Here is a 21545-nt window from a genome sequence, read left to right as displayed (position 1 = left end):
TTTGAAACGGAGATGAGCACCGGCCCCTAGAGTGGGAAACGACTAGCACGCATGTGCAGGGGAACCTTTACCTTTACTTAGTCTAGAGAAAAGAAGGACAAGGGGTTGTATGATAGCAGTACTCCAGTATTTGAGGGAATGCCATAAAGAAGAGGGGGTCAACTTATTTTCCAAAGCACCAGAAGGCAAAACAGGCAACTATGACTGGAAACTCATCAATGAGAGAAGCAACCTGGAATTAAGAAGAAACTTCCTAACAGTGAGAACAATTAACCAGTAGAACAGCTGGCCTCCAGAGGTTGATGGTGCTTCTTCACTCAAAGTTTTTGAGAAGAGACCAGACAGCCACTTGTCTCAAATTGTTTGAGCAGGGGTTGGATTAGAAGATCTCCAAGGTCCCTTCCAGCTCTATTCTAATCGATCCTGATGATGCCAAGCATCAACTGTTCATGTTTTCACATAAAAATGAAAATATCCTTTCACTTCCGTGGATTGATATATCTACCTGGGAAAAGACCAGGAAAGTATGCACACATGCGCACCCGCACACACACACATACACACACAAACACCAAGGACTCTCCACTATTCTTCTCTATCATGGGCAAATCAGAGGACAGTTTGGAGCTCCAGTGCAAACTTCCTAACACACGTGTCACAATTCACTCCCTATAAACAGTTATGATTATGAATCATTAAAGAAATCTTTCAATTTTGATGCTGAAAATACATTTCCTAAATTGCTGAAATTATTAAACTGTAGATTTTCTGCCACGTTCCAAAACTTGTTCACTTTTTCAAGACCTCATCTAATGTGAAAAAGACTTCTATAGAACTAGAAGTGATTATGATTATAGATGAGATAAAAAGTATCTTGAGCCAGAACCTCAGAAAGACCCTATCAATTTTCTAGTGTTTTTTTTAAAAGTTTCCTGATTGCAGCCTTTACATTATGGGGTGCCTGAGTTTTAATTATAGCCAAATGCAACAGGCAAGTACAAACTTAGCACTGTCAAGATATATTTGGGGCCTGTAATTTTTCCCTATCTGATTCAAGGATCCCCTTTTAGTGACTTTCCAGCACTAGTTCTAGGTGGACCTGCACTGCCATAAACAGAACTGGTACACAGTTTAGGTTTCATTCTAGACTTGCAGCTCTAAATAAACAAAAACAGTGGCTGCTGTAACTGGCAGGGTTTTTAGGCAGATTTGTGTGCCAACTGTGCCCTTTCCTGAATGGAGAGACCAATATCACAGTCACTTGTGCCTTAGTCCCCTTTTGTTTGGACAATGGCAATGAATTCTACATAGAATTGCCCTTGAAAGGCACTCAGAAGCTACAACTGATCCAGAATATAGCAATGCAAATAGTTCTGGAAGTCCCATGAGGAATGGTTAAAAAAATTGAGTATGTTCAGCCTGAAAAAGACAAGATTTAGAACAGACATGTCAAACACAAGTGGTTTCATGCGGCCCACGAAGCCATCCTGGAAACAGTGAGGGAATGGCCCCCACTGCCTTGGCCCTGGCCCAGAGACCCTCAGATCTATCCCACTCTTGCCCAGGCCCCCATAGGCACCCTTGATGCGAACGATGTAGAGCTGGCCACGCCCACCCAGCAGGCCATATGCACTTTAGCCATGCCCACCCAGTAGGCCACGCCCACCCAGGCCACACCCACTCAGCCCCCTGAGGGCAACCGCAATGCTGATGCAGCCCTCAATGAAATTGAGTTTGACACCCCTGATTTAGAAGATATAGCAGCCTTCAGATATTTAAAAGGTTGTCAAATAAGAGGGAGAGTGAACTTGTTCTCTGTTGCACTAAAGGTCAGAACCAATAGGTTGAAACTATGGGGAAATAAATTTGGCTACAGTATTATGAGGAATCTTTTAACAGTAAGACCTGTCAACCAGTGGCAAAGGTTGCTTCTTGAAGTCATCCAGTCTTCAGAAGCTGGGCAGTCATCTGTCCAAAGTGCTTTAGCTGCAGATCCTGGGGTGTGTAACAGGTTGGACTAGGTGACCTCTAAGAATTAATTCTAAGATTCTATTCTTAACACTTAAAGATTAAATATTTGTTTGAATATGGTTAAAAATAATAGAATTTTTTTTGGAAGAGAAATGTATCTTAGCTTAAGAAGGTACATATTTTTCAAGTAGTATATTATTCCCTTCATTTTTTTCTTCTCTTTTTTGTTTTTGTTTTAAGATATGAGAAATGTAAAATTGTTGGGATGGCTTATATGAGGAAAAAGACTTAAATAGTTAAGCGTAACTAACTCCAAGAAAATCTTAACAGGTAAAAATGTTTTTGAACATTGAGGGGAAAATAAATTTAAATAAATGTACTAATTTAAGGTTGATAAATGAGAATATTATTGGAAGAAGAGAAAATCAAGGAAAGCAACTATGTGGATTATGGAATTATAGAAACTAATTGTTATTGTTTGTAAATATAAACCCAGACAACACGCTGTTTACCAAATATCAAGGTGATTATGTTAAAAATAATAATAAACATTTTTAAAAAAGATAAGCAAACAACTAAGTTACAAAATTCCTAATGACCAGTAGATGCCAGCAAAGACAGCATGTAGAACAGTTCATTTTTCTGCAGCCAGATATCGTAGAGCTAACAGAGAACCCACCAATTCTGGTGCACTCTCCTCCTTTTCCAATCCATTTCAGTGCTGAATTTTGCAATCTACAGCCTGCTTTCTGCACAACGTCTAAGACAGCAAATAATCAAGAGGATAAAATGCACCATAAGAGAAAGCTATGAAATAATACAGCTCTCACAACAGCTCCATTCACATGGTATATCCCCTTAAACATGATCTGAATGAAGGGACCAGCTGAAGCTTCTAAACTTCTGCAGCAGTTTCTTCTCAAGACAAAGGCAGCAGTGCCCTCTGCAGCATTACACAAAACAGTTATTTTATTCTAGTTGTGTAGGATGGCCATCAAGACTGTGAAAAATGCCATATTTTTATGTTGACTGGGATGACAGGAGCTATATTCTAGCACAGAAGTCCTCAACCTTTTGGGCTCCAGGGACCAGTTCCGTGGACAGTTTTTTCCACAGACCAGAGTGCGTGGTTTTGTGTACTGCTTGCATCCAGTAGATGGGGCTTTCCTTGTTTATGCAGACCGGTTGCTGGCATGCCACAGCCCGCTACCAGTCCAGAGACCATGTGTGTGTGTGTGTGTTTTGGGGTGTTGGGGACCCCTGTTCTAGCACGTCTGACCTGAGAAAGGTTTAATCTCCCAACAGGCATACTTAATTCTTCTTCCTCTAAATTAAGCTGCCTCTAAATTAAGCTGCACATTTTTAATGTGACAGAAAAGGGAAAATACAGACAATAAATTATATTTTTAATTAACTTTAGATTAAATTTAACTTAATTATCCATTTTTGGCTTGTTTTTGTTTAGCACCTCATTCTTAGGTAAAGGTTCCCCCACACATGTGTGCCAGTCATTTCCAACTCTAGGGTCCAGTGCTCATCTCCGTTTCAAAGCCAAAGAGCCAGCGCTTGTCCGAGGACGTCTCCGTGGTCATGTGGCCGGCATGACTAGACGCCAAAGGCACACGGAACGCTGTTACCTTCCCACCGTAGTGGTCCCTATTTTTCTACTTGCATTTTTTACATGCTTTCGAACTGCTAGGTTGGCAGAAGCTGGGATGAGTAACAGGCGCTCACTCTGTTATGCGGCACTCAGGATTCGACCTGCCAAACTGCCGACCATTTGATCGACAAGCTCAGCGTCCTAACCCACTGAGCCACTGCGTCCCTTACCTCATTCTTAGCCAAGTTGAAATCCACACGTCTTAAAATTGTTAAGGAGAAACGCTGCTCTAGCGGAAGGGAAAGAACTGGAATCACAGAATATGTCAAGCCTCGAACAAGCAACTCGTATTTCCTGCGTAACATTTTAACCCATAACGTGATTTACTTGAATTTAGTGGGTTTCATGAGCGGGTGGCTTTTAATCCATGGTTTATCATTTGGGGCGGGGAGGAAGGGATGCATTCCAGTCAGTTTCGACTCTTGGCGAATGCCTGGAAAAGTCCCTGCAGTTTTCTTGGCAAGACTGGTTTGCAACCGCTCGCTTCAAGTAGTGAATACAAGCGAAGAAGGGGGACAAAGGGTGAACTTCTGTCCCCCCCCAGAGGCAACCAAGTAGCGGCAGAAGACGGAGGAAGGCTCTAGGCCAGGGGTAGGCAACCTCGGCTCTTTTATGACTCATGGACTTCAACTCCCAGAATTCCTGAGCCAGCCAAGCTGGCTCAGGAATTCTGGGAGTTGAAGTCCATGAGTCATAAAAGAGCCGAGGTTGCCTACCCCTGCTCTAGGCAGCGATCACTGGCTTTTTTGCGGGGCAAGGCAAGCGACGGTTGCAAAGATCAATCGCCAGTCCTAACTGCTTGTCAGCTCACCCAAATTCCCTTAAAACTTCCTTCTCTGCTTAAACCGCGAGCAGGAGAAAACCCAAGTATTAAGAGACTGCGGAGAATATTCTAGCTTTTGGCAGGGGCCCATTCTAAACAGCAAGCTAGGAGAACGGACCCCGACCAAAACAAAGGTAACGCCCGAACGGCTCGCTTGTCCCCTTCCTCCGTGCGGGTCCCCCTCGTCCGCCCGGCCAAAGCCAGAGGGAGGGGGCGGCCGCTCGCTCCCACCAGACTCTGCGTTCCTCCCCAGACGTGGAACACGACCTTCCACCTCTGCTCCGCTGTCTGCCGGACTAGGAAATGTGGACACCCGATCCCAACGAATAAGGAGTCGGAGCGACACGCAAGTCGGCACCCGTCGCCTCCAGACGCTTACTGGGGAAACAACCCACCCAGCCCATGTGCGTCGACCAAAAAGCAGCGCGCATGCGCAAGGAAGCAGATCTCTCTCTCTCTCTCTCTCTCTCTCTCTCTCTCTCTCTCTCTCCACACACACACACACACACACACACACACGGGATTGACGTGAGATCTCCGAGGAGACGGTTCCAAGGAACCAAAAGAAGAAGAGCGCCCAGGGCAGGGGTAGGCAACCTCGGCTCTCTTATGACTCATGGACTTCAACTCCCAGAATTCCTGAGTCAGCACAGCTGGCTCAGGAATTCTGGGTGTTGAAGTCCATGAGTCATAAGAGAGCCGAGGTTGCCTACCACTAGCCCAGGGAGTCCCGAAGGTGCTTTTGCGTGAAAAGGTTTCGCTTCTCATCCAGAACTGAGGAATCTTCTTGGATGAGAAGCGAAACGCTTTCAAGCAAAAAAAAACCCAAAAAAGGTCCAGCTCCCTTTGCAAAAAAAAAAAAAAAGCACCTTTGGGACAACCACGACCCCGCAGGAGGGAGACGCTCTGCGGATAGCGCCTCGGGAGGTTTTAACCCCGCCCCCTTAGCTCACCAGCTCCTCCTCTTCCTCTCTGGCATCTCTGCCCCTTCCTTTCTCCCGTTCCTGCACTGGGGCTTCCGCGTCAGGTGAGTGTCTGTCTACCTTGCAGTAGATACAAGGGCGAGGCAAGAGAACCCCGAAAGGGTGTTCCTAGCACCTACATTTGCAGTATTTTGTTTTTTTTTTCTTTTTAAAGAAGCCCCAAATGCAGTTATTTCTATGAAAGCAGTTAGGAAACGGCCGTCCTGGGTCGCCTAGCTTGGGATGCATCCTGGCTTGTCTTCTTCGCATTAACAGTTCAGCTGACCTTCGTGCCTGCGTTTGCCCGCTGCACTGTAACCCAGTTTCTCAGCCTTTAAAGCAAGGGTCTTCAAACTTGGCCCTTTTATGACTTGTGGACTTCAACTCCCAGAATTCCTCAGCCAGCAAAGCTGGCTGAGGAATTCTGGGAGTTGAAGTCCACAAGTCATAAAAGGGCCAAGTTTGAAGACCCCTGCTTTAAAGAGTGTGGATGTGTAAGATGTCTTAAGAGCCGAAGTCCACATATCATAAAAAAGGCAAGTTATGGTTGTTTTAGCCCGTCCCAGGCAAGATAAGGCTTTGAACCAAGGATCTTCTGCAGGGAGCAACGGGTTTTGCCACCAAGATAGTTAACGCTCGAAAGTGCAAGGTGTAGAAGCTAGGATCGCACCAACCCCATACTTTTGGCTTGGAGGAATGGAATCCCAGGTTCCTCAAAAACAACTAGCCAGTTCAGGCCTACAGCTTGTCTTTACTAAATCCACATTTTCTATTCCACAAACTTGTCTTCTATTCCTCTTTGTTTGGCAATGTGTTTCAAAACCTGAAACCTTTTCAACCCCATAGTGCACTTAGGAAAATAAATTGTATAAAAAGGTGGTATGTGAATAACTTTATCCTCAGGGATTCTTTTGTCACTGCTTCACTTGTGGAGAACATAAATTTGGAAGTCACTGTCCCAATACTAATGAGATGATAAAAAATACATTTATTGCTGCTCTCTTGTAGTTTAAATTTAAGGAATAAAATGATTCTGGATCAGGGGTGTCAAACTTGCAACATCACGTAACCCAAGGATTCTGCAAGGAATTCTATGACAGAATAAAACCAAAAAGCTTTTTAAAAGTTTATTCTTATTCAGGCAATTTTCTATCACTAGTTTTGCTTCTTCTTCAGAGGTCTGTGAACTGTTTTTAACATGCTCTATGGCCTGCTCTAGGGATGTGGTGGCTCAGTGGGTTAGGACGCTGAGCTTGTCGATCAAATGGTCGGCAGTTTGGCGGGTCAAATCCCGAGTGCCACATAACAGAGTGAGCGCCTGTTACTCGTCCCAGCTTCTGCCAACCTAGCAGTTCGAAAGCACGTAAAAATGCAAGTAGAAAAATAGGGACCACTACGGTGGGAAGGTAACGGCGTTCCGTGCGCCTTTGGTGTCTAGTCATGCTGGCCACATGACCATGGAGACGTCCTCGGACAAGCGCTGGCTCTTCGGCTTTGAAACAGAGATGAGCACCGGCCCCTAGAGTTGGAAACGACTAGCACACATGTGCGGGGGAACCTTTACCTTTTTTATGGCCTGCTCTAACCATTACTGAAAACAGGTTTTGAAAAGAAAATACATTGAGATGTTCCTGAAATGCTGAACAGAAATTTCTCACATAAGTATTCCTTTAAGCATATTTTGAAGAAATTACAGGAGTTGCAATTCAACATATTGGGACATCTGGTTAAACAAAGACTACATGCACAAAACGTACATAATGTACGTTTCTTATAAGGCTGTAATTTTTGGATTGTTATATGCCACTATTGGCCCAGTTTTGAATGGTTCACAGCCCAATAGTGGGCTATGGCCTGGGGGTTGGGGACCCTGAGTTAGATCACAGTAAGCTTAAATGTGATTTCATTTTTGATCTTTTATTAATTAAGTCATAGCTTAAAAGCTTAAAATTTAGACTAGCAGTCTATTCAATAATCCAGTATTAAGCAACCATAGCTTAACATGCTATTTAAATAGTGTCAGTACATAGATAGCCTTATTGTCATATTCTTGTAAGTATTGTTGTATTTTATACACACATTCTTATATCTCTTGTGTTGCATTTTTAATATTTTGTGTATGGGTACACTATTGAAATAGCACATTCACACAACTCTAAAAACTGGCTTTGTCTACTCAATAAAAATGAACTAAACTAAGCATTTAACAGTTTAATATTTTTTGTCAAGGGTCTTAACATGTTTTTAGAACTTTGGAAACTTTTTAAAATTAAATTTCAAACACTATAACTTTACATATTTTTAAATTGAAAAGGTAACTTGACAATGAACTTTAAAATAATAAATTTTGATTGCATGGTTATATGTTTTATTTTCTGCTCCCATCCTAGAATGACGTCATTCTACCTGAAGAAATTACTGGATCTGGCTGGAAGGAAAGAATTGAATTCCATAACTCGGTATATTGCCAGCTTCACGATGCAGCCAGAGAAAAATACAGCAATAGCTCAGATTTGGCTAAAAGCAGCACGTGATAAGAAAGACTCTTACAGTCGAGCATTCTGTACAAAAGTCATTGAAGAGAAGAAAAAAAAGAAAAATGCCAGAGAAATATTTGAAAGTGTTGGGAGGAGAATCCCATACAACAAGATACAACTAATTGATGAGAATGGTGAAGACATGGGAGAAATGCATAGGGCAAATGTACTTCATATCATGGATGAAAGAGGGATGAATCTTGTCCTGTTGTCTGAGAAAACAGATCCACCCAAGTATAGGCTAATGACAGGAAAACAAATTTATGAAGAGCGCCTCAAAATTAGAGATGAGAAAGCCATCCCCAAAGCAGGTATGCATAGATTCTGTGAAAGATACTGGCAATTCAGATGTTATGCTAAGTTTATTATAAGCTTTGGTTAATTTAGCCATGGTAGCCTGGCTCACATAATACATTAAACCAGGGGTGGGCGGTGTTTTGTGACCAAGGCCATATTTCATCTTATTTTATTTCTGCATAGGACAAGGGCATGTCCTCATTAAATTGGACAAAACTGATGTATGTGTGTATGTTTGTGTATGTGCTTGTTTTTACTTTTTAACTGAAGTGAACTACATCCTATTAACAAATTGAAAGGAACTAGTTTAACTCATGATCTTATTTTAACAGGGCCTGTTCAACAGAAGATTATTAAAATGTCCACAGTTACAGAGCAACACGATTTCAGTACAAAAGTAAAACAAATTCAAGAATGGATTGACAAGAAGTACCATGTGAAAATTATGCTGCATCAAAAAACTATTTCTGATGGACCTGAAAAGATGGTAAGCTTATTGGAACATTTTGAGGTATGATCTCTTCGCAGAGATCATAGTATTCTAAGTTGGTTTCTAAAATCACTGTTTCCTGTCAAATGGGGAAAAAATAGTGTTTCACTTCCCAGCATCTTTCACTATTGCAATGGAGGCTGGGCTGCTTGTAATTCAGCATCATCAAGGGGGGCTTTCGGCTCTCAGTCTGAAGGGTAAGGATTGCCAGGAAGCGGTTTCATCTGGGTCAAAATAATAAAAGCTTATTTGCTTTGCACTGCCTACTGCTACATTTGTCAGTGAAATAATATCCTTTCCCTTTTATTGCTACATAATTGGAATTACAACATTACTTGAAGGAAGCATAATTAAAACCAGAAAGAGTATATATTAGCTTAAAATCAATACTTTTGGGTGCTTGACTTAGAAATTGTAAGATATAGTGAGTGAGCTTCACAGAGAGTAAAGTTGGGAGCAGTAAGCTGTAAATTTTCAGAAAGATAGGAATATAACTTTCATTCATGCTCATGAAGATCTGCAAGCCAGTATTTAGACTGTTTGAATTTTGGTTTGCCAGTTTCATGATCCATTGGGGTATTTTATTTGTATAAAATAGAATGACTTGCATTTAACAACGTCCCTTAATAGATGCAAAATATATTCAAACTGTTCATTAAGCCAATTCATCTTATTTTCAGTTAACATTTTTTGATAAGATCTTGGATACGATGCGTGAGAAAGCCACGTATCACTCCATGCCCTCTATTACTGCAGAAGGAAGGAGTACTTGTATATTGAGACACTTATCAAAGAAAGAGATCCAGAAATTAAATCTTGTGGAGAAAAATGCAGACGTTCAGAAGAATGGAAGCAACGTTATGGACTCAGATGTAACCAAGCAGTGATCGTTTTTTTCTTCTAAAAATGGAATGGAAAAAGAATACGACAAGTCATTTTGGTGCATTGACCTTCAGCCTTCTGTACCAATTCTATAAACCTGGCAATGACCACCGTCTCAAAGCCACTTCTTGTGAGCATGTCTCATGATGACTGTTAGGCACATCTAAAACTGTTGTCAAGGAATGGCATTTTGGCCATCAGCAGCCTGTTGTTTGCTGCTTGCTGCAGATGCAGGCAGAGATTCTTCCACTGAAGATAAGTTTCTTCGCTGTACTTTCGGAGGGATATATCCACTGAGGTGAGAGGCCAGGCTCCGCTTTTGCTGTGGTTTCTGAGGAAGCAAGATCCAAAAGAGAGCTGTAATGGAATATCCCTTTTTTGTCATTAAAAACTGAGAACAGTTAACAATAAAATTGTCTGTGACTTGCAGTTTTGCCAACTGGGTTTTGGAATATCACAGGAGAATTAAGGGAACCTTAGATCAATTTGGAAGGAGGGAGGGAAATTTGGAAGGAGGGAGAAGGAAAGGCTAACTAAAGCAGGAAGAAGCAACCCAGGAAAAGCACCAAAGATTCTTATCTTTCTCTATTTAATCTCAGGTACAAAAGGCCCTACATTTCATGCCCTCAGGATATCCTGGAATAATGGCAAAAATTCCCAATGTGGCTACATTGATAGCAGATAACAGACTAAGACTGGCATTGTTCTGAAGGTCTGGGAAGGCTGATGCCTCTAAGTATTTTAATGACAGACACAGCCTTCCATGCTTCTGAGGTCAGTAAAATGAGGGCCCAGATTGTTGGGGACAATTAAGCTGACTTTGTAATAATGCCGCTTGGTGGGGGGAAGCCCTAATAAGCAGGCATATACATAGAATGAAGGCTACTGCTAAGCTTGTAAGCCACCCTGAGTCTTCGGAGAAGGGCAGGATATAAATGGAATTAAAATAAAAAATAAAATAAAAATATACTGATTCTATAAACTGCTCAGAGTGCTATAAAGCCACCCTGAGTCTTCGGAGAAGGGCGGGATATAAATGGAATTAAAATAAAAAATAAAATAAAAATATACTGATTCTATAAACTGCTCAGAGTGCTATAAATATATCATGTTAGCCCCCCCCTCCCAGTCCCAGCCATCCCAGACACTATTTACTGCCTCCAGACTGTATGGGGAGGGGTTTCAGAGTTTTTCTTGGCGTAAGTGAGAACAAGGTGGGACTCTAAGTCTTACAGAGGATTAAGCTGTCTTCTTCCTAAAAACTCTGAAAACCTTCCAAACTCAGCCCTATTTTCCCACTAGAAAACAGGTCAAATACTTTAAGCCTCTGCAATGCTTAAAATTCCCATTTTGCCCTTTAATCTCCCCCCCCTACACAAACCCCCTTTAATTTAATTTAATTTAATTTAATAACATTTATATACCGCCCTTCTCCCTGAGGACTCAGGGCGGTTCACAGGGCAGAATAAAATACCAAATACAAACATTAAAAAGAGATTAAACAGTTGCCCTAGTTAAAACAATAGGAGTACAATTCTAAAAACCCCAAGATAAAATTAAGAGACTAAAGATAAAACAACCCCACCGATCCCCATCAGGCTAGGCCTTGTCAATAGCAAATAATCTTCTAATTATCAACAACAATTGAAAGGTCAAGACTGCATAAGCTTTAAGAAAATCTTCATGAAAGCTTAAATGAGACGGGTCTTTTTTCTTGATGACTTGAATCATCATGATTAAACTGAACCACTTTGCATAAACTCTACTGAAGTTTGTACAGGCCATTTCTCTTTATTTGCAGATTCTGCATATGTGAATTCACTTGTTTGGAAAAATGCTTTTGTAACTCAAAACCAATACATGGTGCTCTTCCATTTATTTTCAGACATGCAGAGGGGTAAAACATTGGAATCACCCAACACACACGTCCTAGCTGAGGTTTGAACATTCACTAATTCAGTAGTCAGGGTAATTTTACAGAACATGACTATCATGAATAAGAATTGCCTGTATAACCCTTCCCCAAGAGAATATTACTAGTTATTATACAGTTGCAAAAGATTCGTATCAGAGCAGATGATTTCAGATAAGACTGATCCAATCAGAACTAGTACACTGGGTCCAGATCTGGACCAAAGTTGAATTATTCCAGATATGGATTGAAACACAGCTGTTACATGCAGAAATATTTTGGAGAAATAATGATCAGAAACAGTCAAAGACATTGGTGAAGGAAATAAAGGAGGTGCTAGGAAGATCATGGAAGTATTTGGGCTATTGAGACATATCATATTGAGAAAAGGGGAGAGAGGGCACAATGGGCTGAAGCCTGGCCCTGCTTGCCATGAAATCATTTGAGGATCTCTGTAAGCTTTGTTCTAAGGACAAGAAAATCTTTATTTTGTTTAGCTAAGCCCAGAAGTACAAAAATGTTCTGGGTTTTGTTTTGACCAAACCATGACTTATTCAGAGAAGTTCAGGAGAACTTCTGGAATGCAGTGTGTTTCATGTTCAAAATTATATATTTGTTTCATTTTTGTAAGCTCCTACTAGGAGAAAATTCAAGAATGTGACTTACTTTTTTGTCCAACCTTTTCTTATCAGGATCATGTAGTACCATGTGCCTTATGAGGCTTTGCTGTAAAGAATAAAAATATGTTTATGACCTGAAATAGAAGATGAACAATATTTATCAAATAATAGTGTTTAAAATGCCTACTTTCATTGCAAAAATCTTTCCGCAGCCAGGGTGGTCACACACGAAAGGTTTTTTTGCCTCATGAAATGAGTGAATATGACTTTGAAGGTTGAACACTGTTGTGTATGTTCTTTTACAGCCCTCCTTTGGACATTTAAAAACTTCTCTGTCAACGGCATGTGTTTTCATGTGACATTTCAGATAATCTTTGCGAGTCAGTGTTTTGGAACACACTTGACAGGTAACTGGTTCTAGTGGAAAAGGAAAAACAAAAGGCAGAAGCAGAGTCCTAAGCATAATTCTTTAAATTTCTTCCCAAAGAACAATATTACTATCAGTGTATTACCTTGACCACCATAGTAAATAATAGTTCTGCAGCATTCAGGTTCAGAAAGGAAAGATACTTTGAAGTTGAGAAATGCTCTGCTCGTAATTTCTTTAAGCAACTTTTTTTTTCCTGGATTGCATAGCTGTGATACAATTTCAGGAGAAGAGAGTTTGATTTAAATCAGGAGTGTCCAACCAGCAGCTAACAGCCACATGTGGTCTTGGACAGCTGGTAATACAGCCCCCACAACACTATAAAATTTTAATATGTGTATTCATATACATTAACTATATTACAAATTTTATGTATGGTCAAAGTGGCAAGCCAAAAAGTTGGACATGCCTGGTTTAAGTGGTTATTTTATTTAAATTTATTAGTTGTCCAGGTCTAAGGCACAAATGATACATATATACATGACAGGCAACACTTCAAATTTAAGAACAAATCACACCATTTATAGAGCATCTGAATAGGAATATACAGTAGCTGCTGTGTTTATATGTTACTTGAGGATCAGACACATTTCTGAATACCCATCCATAGAAACAGATGAGTCTGATTACATCACATGCTTCTTGTGAACTTTTCAAAGTTACTAGCTAGTCACAGCTGGAAAACAAAACAGTGGACCCACTGAACCTTCTGTGTGATCCTATGAGCATGTCTTATACTTGCACTTCTATTGTAAGTATCTACATCAGACATGTCAAACTTGTGACGTTGTGCGACATATCGGGACTGTTTTGCCATTGCCGGCAATGGGGTGGGTGCGGCTTCCCTGTGACACGTCTGGCCCGTGGGCCAGCAGTTTGATACCCCTGATCTACATATTCATCACATGTATTATGTATGGGAAGCTGTGAATCAACAATTGATATATTCTATTTATGGAAAATATTTTATTCATAAAAATGGAAATAGAACACAGTCATCGACTTACAACCATTTAGTGACAGTTCAAAATTACAACAGCACTGGAAAAAAGTGACTTATGAGTTTTTCACACAACCATTGTAGGATCTCCATGGTCATGTGATCAAAATTTGGATGCTTGGCAACTGGCATGTATTTATCATATTTGCAGTGACCCAGGGTCACGTGATCACCTTTTGCGACCTTCTGACAAGCAAAGTCAATGGGCAAGCCAGTTTCACTTAACCATGTTACTAATTTAGCATCTGCAACTGATTCATTTCACAATTGTGGCAAGAAAGATTGTAACATGGGGCAAAACTCACTTAACAACTGTCTTGCTTAGCAACAAAAATGTTAGTCGTAAGTCCAGCTCTACTTGTAACAGAAGAAATATTCAATGGAGCTCTAACGTGAATTAGCTTCTTTTTAAATAACAGGATTACTGCATGACTTTTAAGATGCGTTTATCAATCAATGTATGCTGCCTCAGTTATGAAAGTAACTCTACTTACTTACCCACATGACTGAGTCTCATGTGTTTCAGGTATTCTGACCAGGTTTTTCCAACAAACAAACAACTCTCTTTTTTGCATGCATAACCTATAACAAAAAATGATGTTAACTGGCTTCAAAAAATAAATGCATATTTTACACCTTTATTATTTTTACAAATAATTCAAGGCAGTGAACATATTAAACAAACCTTCCTATTTTCCCCACAACCACCACCCTGGGAGCTGGTTTGGGCTGAGAGAGTGACTGGCCCAAGGTGACACAGCTGTCTTTCAGGACTAAGGCAAGACTTGAACTCACAATCTAGGGCAGGGGTGTCAAACCGATGCGTCATGCCGAAACCGTGCCCACCCCAGCTCCGGTAATGGGGTAAAAGTTGTGATACGTCACGACACGTCACATGACATTGCGAGTTTGACACCCCTGGTCTAGGGCCTTGCTCCTTATTTTGCACAGTGCCTTCTGCTTATAAAGCGGGAGGGCAGAAGAAATATAATTGCTTAGATGTCACTGAACTGCAAATCTTCAAATTCCATTTGCACAGCCATAATAAAAGAAACTGGGAGTTACAACAGCAAGCTCTTACTCTCCAGCTGTGCAAAAGGGAGTAAAAAAACCGACTCACTTGCAGAACCTTAATATAGCAAATGCAAGCACAGCTGCTTACAGTGAGCTAGGGTTAAAAACAATGAACATATGGGGTAAAGGTAAAGGTAAAGGTTCCCCCGCACATGTGTGCTAGTCAGTTTCCGACTCTAGGGGCCGGTGCTCATCTCCGTTTCAAAGCCGAAGAGCCAGCGCTTGTCCGAGGACGTCTCCGTGGTCATGTGGCCAGCATGACTAGACGCCAAAGGCGCACGGAACGCTGTTGCCTTCCCACCGTAGTGGTCCCTATTTTTCTACTTGCATTTTTACGTGCTTTCGAACTGCTAGGTTGGCAGAAGCTGGGACGAGTAACAGGCGCTCACTCTGTTACACGGCACTCGGGATTCGACCCGCCAAACTGCCGACCTTCTGATAGACAAGCTCAGCATTCTAACACACTGAGCCACCGCGTCCCTACATATGGGGTATAAATGCGCATTAAACAAGGCAACACAGACTCGGCAACAACTATCATTAATCAAGTGGATGAACTTTCTAAAATTTCTTTCTAATTTTACAGCCAACATCTACACTTGGTGTGCTTACTTACTATTTTTAAAAAACTACTTTATTCAGACTTTTCTCATTTGATCTACACTTTTTATTTGCATTGCACCTCAACTGTCTAATTTATATAATATGTTGTTTCCGACTCTTGTGTGAATTCCTTTAGTGTAGCTTATTCAACTAATCATGGTTAAAATAACTACGTTACCCCAATTCTTACTCTTTTAGTATTACTGAAACAAAGGAATAATTACCTTGGTGAATCTTCTCATGACGTTTTAAATGGCTGGGTGAAGAAAAGCGCTTTCCACATTCTTCATGACCACACCTGTGGGACAACAAACACAGTCACTCAAAATGAAAACAGAAATCACTGTTTATGAACTGTGAGGTATAAACTCTCTTGCGACTGAAAACAAACTTTTTTTCCTTCAGTTCTTCATTCTGTAACATCACCTTTCAGTAAAAACATTCAGAGAAGATTCTCTGCGTTCAGATCAGGAAGGCAAAAATATGACTGAGGGAATGCTACATATATACCCCCTTAAATTCACAGATTATGTTTAGTTTTATGTATTTTGATGTACATTAAATAAATTTAACAGTCATTGTCTACTAATCAAATAATAAACACAAGCCAAAGTTAAAACTGGAAATTTCTGAGGTGCTTAAGTCAGATACTGTGGTTGGAAAGTACAAAACTCAGGTCAATTTAAACTATCAAAGAAGAGGGGATAGAAAATAACAAGTGTGAAAATTGGTACCTTGTAATTGAACAAGTATTTTCTCAGAAAAAGTACTTCAGAATATGAATGTGTACTGTTTTTATATGAGGTACCAATTTTCACACTAAAATGTTAAAAGTATAATGTTCACCAGATTAGAAAGAGGAATGAGCAGTGAACTTGTTATGTCCTATGACATATTATATGAATTTAAGCTATGCCAGCCCTATCTGAAGACCTTTAATTATATCTTCCTTGTTGTAACAATTTCTAATTCCTACTTGCAGGTATCCTTAAAGTTATTAATAAAATTCATTCTGAGGCTTTAACTAAAAAGGCAAAGTGTCAAAATGTTTCACTTACTTGAAAAATGGTTCACCAGTGTGTTGAGACTGATGTATTTTTAATTGCTGGTGCTTTTTAAAAGATTGCCCACAATTTTCAAAGTCACACTGTTTGGAAAATCAATTTGGTTACAGTCAGAGAAAACCCACATTAAACTCCTAAATTAGCATTTATCATTTATCAAAAGGCTTACTATATAATTGTACAAATTAGCAAAAAGGACTTCAAATTATTAGTAATTAATCCAGTGTAGTTTAGAGAATGCACCAAGGCTCCAATTAATCTGCACAAACAAACCTTTTTCAGAATGTAACATGCCCACTATGGCAAGAAAAAAATATCCCTTGTCTCTTATCATATCTGCAATCTACAAGGATGTACACCATCTTCTGTTACTGCAAAGGAGAGCAGGAGGAGTGGGATAGGCTTGCTGATCTACAGCCTAAGCATGCAAGATAAACTAAGTTCACAAAACTTTCTAAACCAATTGATTAAAGTTTATGATGTACAGCTTCATCCATGGTTAATATATGTGAAATAGCCAACAGTTATCAAAGCATTATGCTTTCCAGATGCTGGAGATTTCCAACAGATGTTGGAGACTTCAATATACCATCAACCTGGCCCTTAATCAATCTGGTTGAAGATTATGGCAACAAGTCTAACACATTAAGGATGCCAGAGTTGAGTTGAGTTGACTTCACTAAATTACACAAGTTTCAAGAACTACTTCCTAATGTCTGGAATGAAGTAGCAAAGAAATAGAGGCACTTACTACATATTTTCTCTGATGATGTCTCCGTAGAACATGCTTGTTCAAGTTTGATTTTGTTGTAAACTTTTTATTGCAACCATCTACTGTGCATCTATATAAATATTAAAGTATAATCAAACAAAAATGAATACATTGTAGTAGATGTATCTAAAACAAATATCTGATTTTAAGTAACTTGCTAACAATAAACACACTGGTTTAAGCCAATAAGCTTAGACTAATGTTAAACATGTAAACTACATCAATCTAAATAAATAAACTACATCTATCAACATCTACCTAAATAAAAAAAATTATGTTGTCAGCAGTCCTAGATTTATTTCCTTTCTGCTAAACATACTAATATACTTTCATTCAATAAAAAAACTTGCAATCTAGTTATTTTACACAATTATTACTACTGTCACCTTGATAACACTGAGATATATGAATAATCCACTAAATTCTAGAAATACGTTGTAAACTATACAAACTGGTGTCAGAATTGTTTAGGACTTTTGTTGCCCAAATTATAATATACTTACCCAAATTGTTTTTCTCCAGTATGTGTAAGAAAATGACGCTTAAGGTGGAAACCTCTAGTGAAGCCTTTTTCACAGCCTTCAAAAATGCAAACAAAGGGTCGCTGGTAAAATTAAAAAAAAGATTTTAAAAATGTTGTTTTAATTCTCTTTTTAAATGTCTGCTTGCTTTCTCAGCTCCCATTCATGTCCATTTTTCTCTACTTCCTTTTCTGTTGGTGATAAGCAACTATTATTTTCCCAGAGTTACATTAGAAATTTCTCATTTTGCCAATTCGGTCTTAACAGAAACTTACCTATTATTGTCTATAGCCACCAAGTTAGAGGCCATCAATTCACAGACCTGATTCACAATGAACAAGCAGCAAACTTTCCAGTTACTCAAACACTCCCATAATTCATTTTCAGCCATCAAAATTGATCCATCATTTAGATGAAAAAAACACGTTTTTAAAACACTAGTGTAACAGAGTAACACATGTTAAGGATACTTGACAGTGATTAAGATCCTGAGTTAGGGTACTTTGTTTCCTAATAGGTCCTGATGACAGGACCACTTTTTTTGGGTGTCCAGCTTAAACCCATAATGCTCCAATAGAGAACAACTAGTGCTAGTATTTTTATCTTCTCTGCTAACCTTTATTTACCTGAATGCCTAGTTGAAAATACACAACTTTACACTGAGGAGAAAAAGGTCGTAGGATAATTTGCTTCTTCAAGTGATTCTGGGGACCAAGAAGCAGCAGTTAGAACTGTCAATTCAGTGTAAAATGAGTTGCATATAGTCCATCACCATTCTATAGAGCCTTGGTGGAGCAGTGGGCTAATGCCTCCTTAAGTAATACCAGCTGCCTGCAATTAGTGCAGGTTCGAGTCCCACCAGGCTCAAGGTTGACTCAGTCTTCCATCCTTCCGAGGTAGGTAAAATGAGGACCCAGATTGTTGGGGGCAATAAGCTGACTTTGTAATAATGCCACTTGTGGGGGGGGGGCGAAAGCCCTAATAAGCAGGCATATACACAGAATGAAGGCTATTGCTAAGCACATTGGTTTGTGCTTAGAGTGTAAGCCGCCCTGAGTCTTCGGAGAAGGGCGGGATATAAATGGGATTAAAATAAAAAATAAAAATAAAATACAGTTAAAATTTGCATACAAGTTTTTCATTATATTTCTTATCCCACATTAATATCAATTAGTTGAGAACGTAATATGTAAAATCAAAACTTCAGTACTTGGAAATTTAGCGCTCCCCACTTTTGTAAGGAGCCCAAGAGATTTAATAAAAAGAAATAGCAGTAATTTAATTCATGGTATATACCAGTATGTTTAAGTCCAAGTTTCATTCCTTTGGCCTCGTGCCCAAAGGCAATTTCTATTTTTAGCTCGCACCCGGGTTTTTTTTCAGCCTAACTGAGGTCAGGCGATGGTCATGCAGAGTTCCAATCCACCTATTCGTAATTATTTGCGGTACGAGTAACCCAGAGATACAAACGCCAAACCAAAGAAACGAACAAACACCTCAGTTCCCATAGTAACCGCCGCGCATGCGCTTCTCCCCAATACCGCCCTATCACACAGTTACTTCTTACTGATTGGTCATTCGCCCATCTCTCACGTTCCAATGGCAACTGCCGCACTCCTTCCGCAAGGCTCTCTTTCCGCCCTCCGCTCAGCACTCCGGGCCAACGGTTGGTCGTCCCGGGAAACGTTTTCCGTGCAATAACCCAATCACCGCTCTAGCTGCTGCCCGCCAGGTAGCCTTTTTAGCCCCCACCCCACTTCATTCTCCCGTACCTCTCCCGTGTGCCGACACAGGTGCGCGTCCAGTTTCCAGCCCCGGTTGAAGGTGGCATCGCAAAATGGGAACGAGCAGATGAATATCTGGTCCTGAGACGGAGAACGGAAACGGCTTCCCCCAAGACTAGAATGTTTGTGCTTCGGAGACTGAGTCGGGGTAGTAGCGGCGGTGGAGGCCGCCTCCCCGACAACGAAGTCCTCTCCGGCCATCTTTGGACCATAAATCATGTGATTGGGCCGTAACTCCACCTCTCCTCTATTCGTGCTTCACGCTTTCTGAAGCTGAACAATTAGGAACCTCCGCCCTCAAGAAAACGCGGGTCCCGCCGCGGAGACTGCGTGAGGAGAGGGGAAATGGTTCTGGCGCATGCGCGCCGCCATTTTTCTTTTTCTCCTCAGCGGGCGTTGGCTCAAGTTGGGCCGTTTCGTGGGACCTTCAGTTTCACTTCTTCTTTTTTTTTTTCCTGTGGATTTTTAAAACACTTCTAAACCGGTCAAACAGGAACTCGTATTTGGCCCGACTCTTCATTGTCCCTTATAAAATAATTACCACCAACCTTTCGAAGTTTTCTTGCTTTCAAGTGTTTAATTGCGGTTCAGTTTCCAAATGCTTAGATTGCGCTTAAAATGCTTCGAAAGAATTGTCCTGAACCGCAAGATAATAAATAATCACGATTTTAAGAGAGATTTTAATATAAAGTGGATATGCCTTCCAGTCTGTTTTCTGTCCACCAAGTGTTCCTTCAATAGTACTAAGCAAATTGAAACAATGCGCAGCAAGATGTGAGCTTGTGACTGATTAAAGCTTGCCCATCTTGGCCCACAAGGTCTATATAAAATATTATTTATTTAGTAAGCATGTATGTGGCTTATTAATAAGCGGAATTGCATCTTACCACATCAGCAAAATTGTGATATGTTAGGAAACTTCACCTCTTAACAAAGACCTTTTTGAATAAGGGCGGTATAGAAATTCAATTAAATAAATAAATAAATAAACTTCTTGAAAATTAAAATTTTAATGTTTCATATAAAATTTTCCTTTGAAATTCATTCATTCGCTAAAGGACAGATTCCACTGTTTATTTAACATCAGATTGGGACATCTAACTGCATTCTAAACATTCCTATATCGGCATTGTAAAGCCAGATTTTTAAGAAAATAGAAGAAGCAACATTTTTAACTGCTTTGCCCAACTGGGAATTGAAGTCCACACAACTTAAAAGTTGTTGAAATTAAGGAACTGAAGAGAGCTTTTAAGAAAGAAGATAATTTCAGTTTAAGATTATTTTGAAGTAGTAGCAGTGAGAACCTGTATTTATTCCCAAAATATTTAGAAGGTATTGTAGTGTATTTGATGACAAAAACCTATTTTCACCCCAGAGAGGATAGCTGGATTGCTTGTAGGTTGTTCAAAGAGGCTAATAAAACTTCTCGTTAATAGAATTATCAACAGACAGTGATGTAGGGTGTACCCAGTTGCCCTGTTGTCACTCAGATTTACAGAGAAAATATGGCAGTTTATGTCTTCTGGAATAAATGAACAGATACATGAAGAAATAGGAGGGAAATGATAACTCCAGCATAGGTGCTAGGCCAGGGGTGTCAAGCTGCCGGCCCAGAGGCCGGTTGCATCATACGGGGGCTGCACCCAACCCAGGTCTGTCAATGCAAAAAAGTTGTGATACATTGCAACACATCACATGATGCGGGGAGTTTGACACCCATGTGCTAGCTAGGCCATGGAAGTTGCATAGTTTAGTTAATATTTGCACTTAGTCCAGAGTTAGCCAAATGTGGTCAGCAGGCAGTATACCTGTCTCATCCTAGAACATTGCTAAGCCATGCTGCTGAATGTTAATTGCAAAAATATTAGTGGGGAGGAAGGGATTTGTTTATTTTGGGAAAAATAAAGAACAAAAATGGTGCTTTAGGTTTTTAGGTTATGCCACTCTTAATAGCCATGCTCTTAGCAACCAATAAATACTGGACACTGAACACAACATTTTGCAATAAGCAGCTACATTTATATTTCTCAGAATGCCATTAATACAGCATTGTACCTGGTATTCTGGAAAACTAGGCATCATCTCAGATGCTTTGCTCAAAACATTGCTGACCCAAATCTAGATGGATTTGAACCATATATTTATG

The 21545-nt window shown here is 40.1% G+C and overlaps 2 protein-coding genes across 3 annotated transcripts; one reads left to right on the top strand and one right to left on the bottom strand.

Moving 5' to 3' along the window:
• Window positions 1–5108: 5108 nt before the first annotated feature.
• MTIF3 (mitochondrial translational initiation factor 3) lies at window positions 5109–9666 on the top strand (the record flags this gene model as incomplete). 2 transcript variants are annotated; one of them, XM_081326995.1, is made up of 4 exons in its annotated part: window positions 5109–5481; window positions 7807–8264; window positions 8583–8737; window positions 9421–9627. In XM_081326995.1, exons 1-4 carry the CDS (start codon window positions 5246–5248, stop codon window positions 9625–9627), a joined length of 1056 nt encoding a protein of 351 aa, XP_081183121.1. In that variant the 5' UTR covers window positions 5109–5245. The 2 variants fall into 2 exon arrangements, with proteins under 2 accessions (XP_081183121.1, XP_081183122.1); XM_081326996.1 differs by having other exon boundaries at window positions 5110–5481; window positions 9497–9666.
• Window positions 9667–9721: 55 nt separating this feature from the next.
• GTF3A (general transcription factor IIIA) lies at window positions 9722–20110 on the bottom strand. Its single transcript, XM_081326990.1, has 9 exons — window positions 19388–20110; window positions 17598–17698; window positions 17074–17164; window positions 16317–16405; window positions 15483–15556; window positions 14080–14163; window positions 12342–12571; window positions 12201–12260; window positions 9722–9953 (listed from the first exon to the last, which is right to left on the bottom strand). The coding sequence occupies exons 1-9, from the start codon at window positions 19616–19618 to the stop codon at window positions 9798–9800; spliced, it is 1116 nt and encodes a 371-aa protein (XP_081183116.1). The 5' UTR covers window positions 19619–20110; the 3' UTR covers window positions 9722–9797.
• Between the last annotated feature and the right edge of the window lie 1435 nt (window positions 20111–21545).

The sequence above is a fragment of the Vipera berus genome, assembly GCF_964194415.1.
Source record: "Vipera berus genome assembly, chromosome: 4".
Classification (NCBI taxonomy): domain Eukaryota; kingdom Metazoa; phylum Chordata; class Lepidosauria; order Squamata; family Viperidae; genus Vipera; species Vipera berus.
Note: the sequence above shows the minus strand (reverse complement) of the source record. Positions and strands in the feature narration are given on the sequence as shown.

Bases quoted from the DNA above. Each gene is read 5' to 3' on its own strand.
- GTF3A (XM_081326990.1), bottom strand. From the start codon at position 19,618: ATGATTTATGGTCCAAAGATGGCCGGAGAGGACTTCGTTGTCGGGGAG. The intron at 17,165-17,597 runs GTAAGTATATTA...ATATTTATATAG, and splicing joins ACTGGAGAAAAACAATTTGG to ATGCACAGTAGATGGTTGCA. The intron at 12,261-12,341 runs GTAGGCATTTTA...TATTCTTTACAG, and splicing joins GAAAGATTTTTGCAATGAAA to CAAAGCCTCATAAGGCACAT.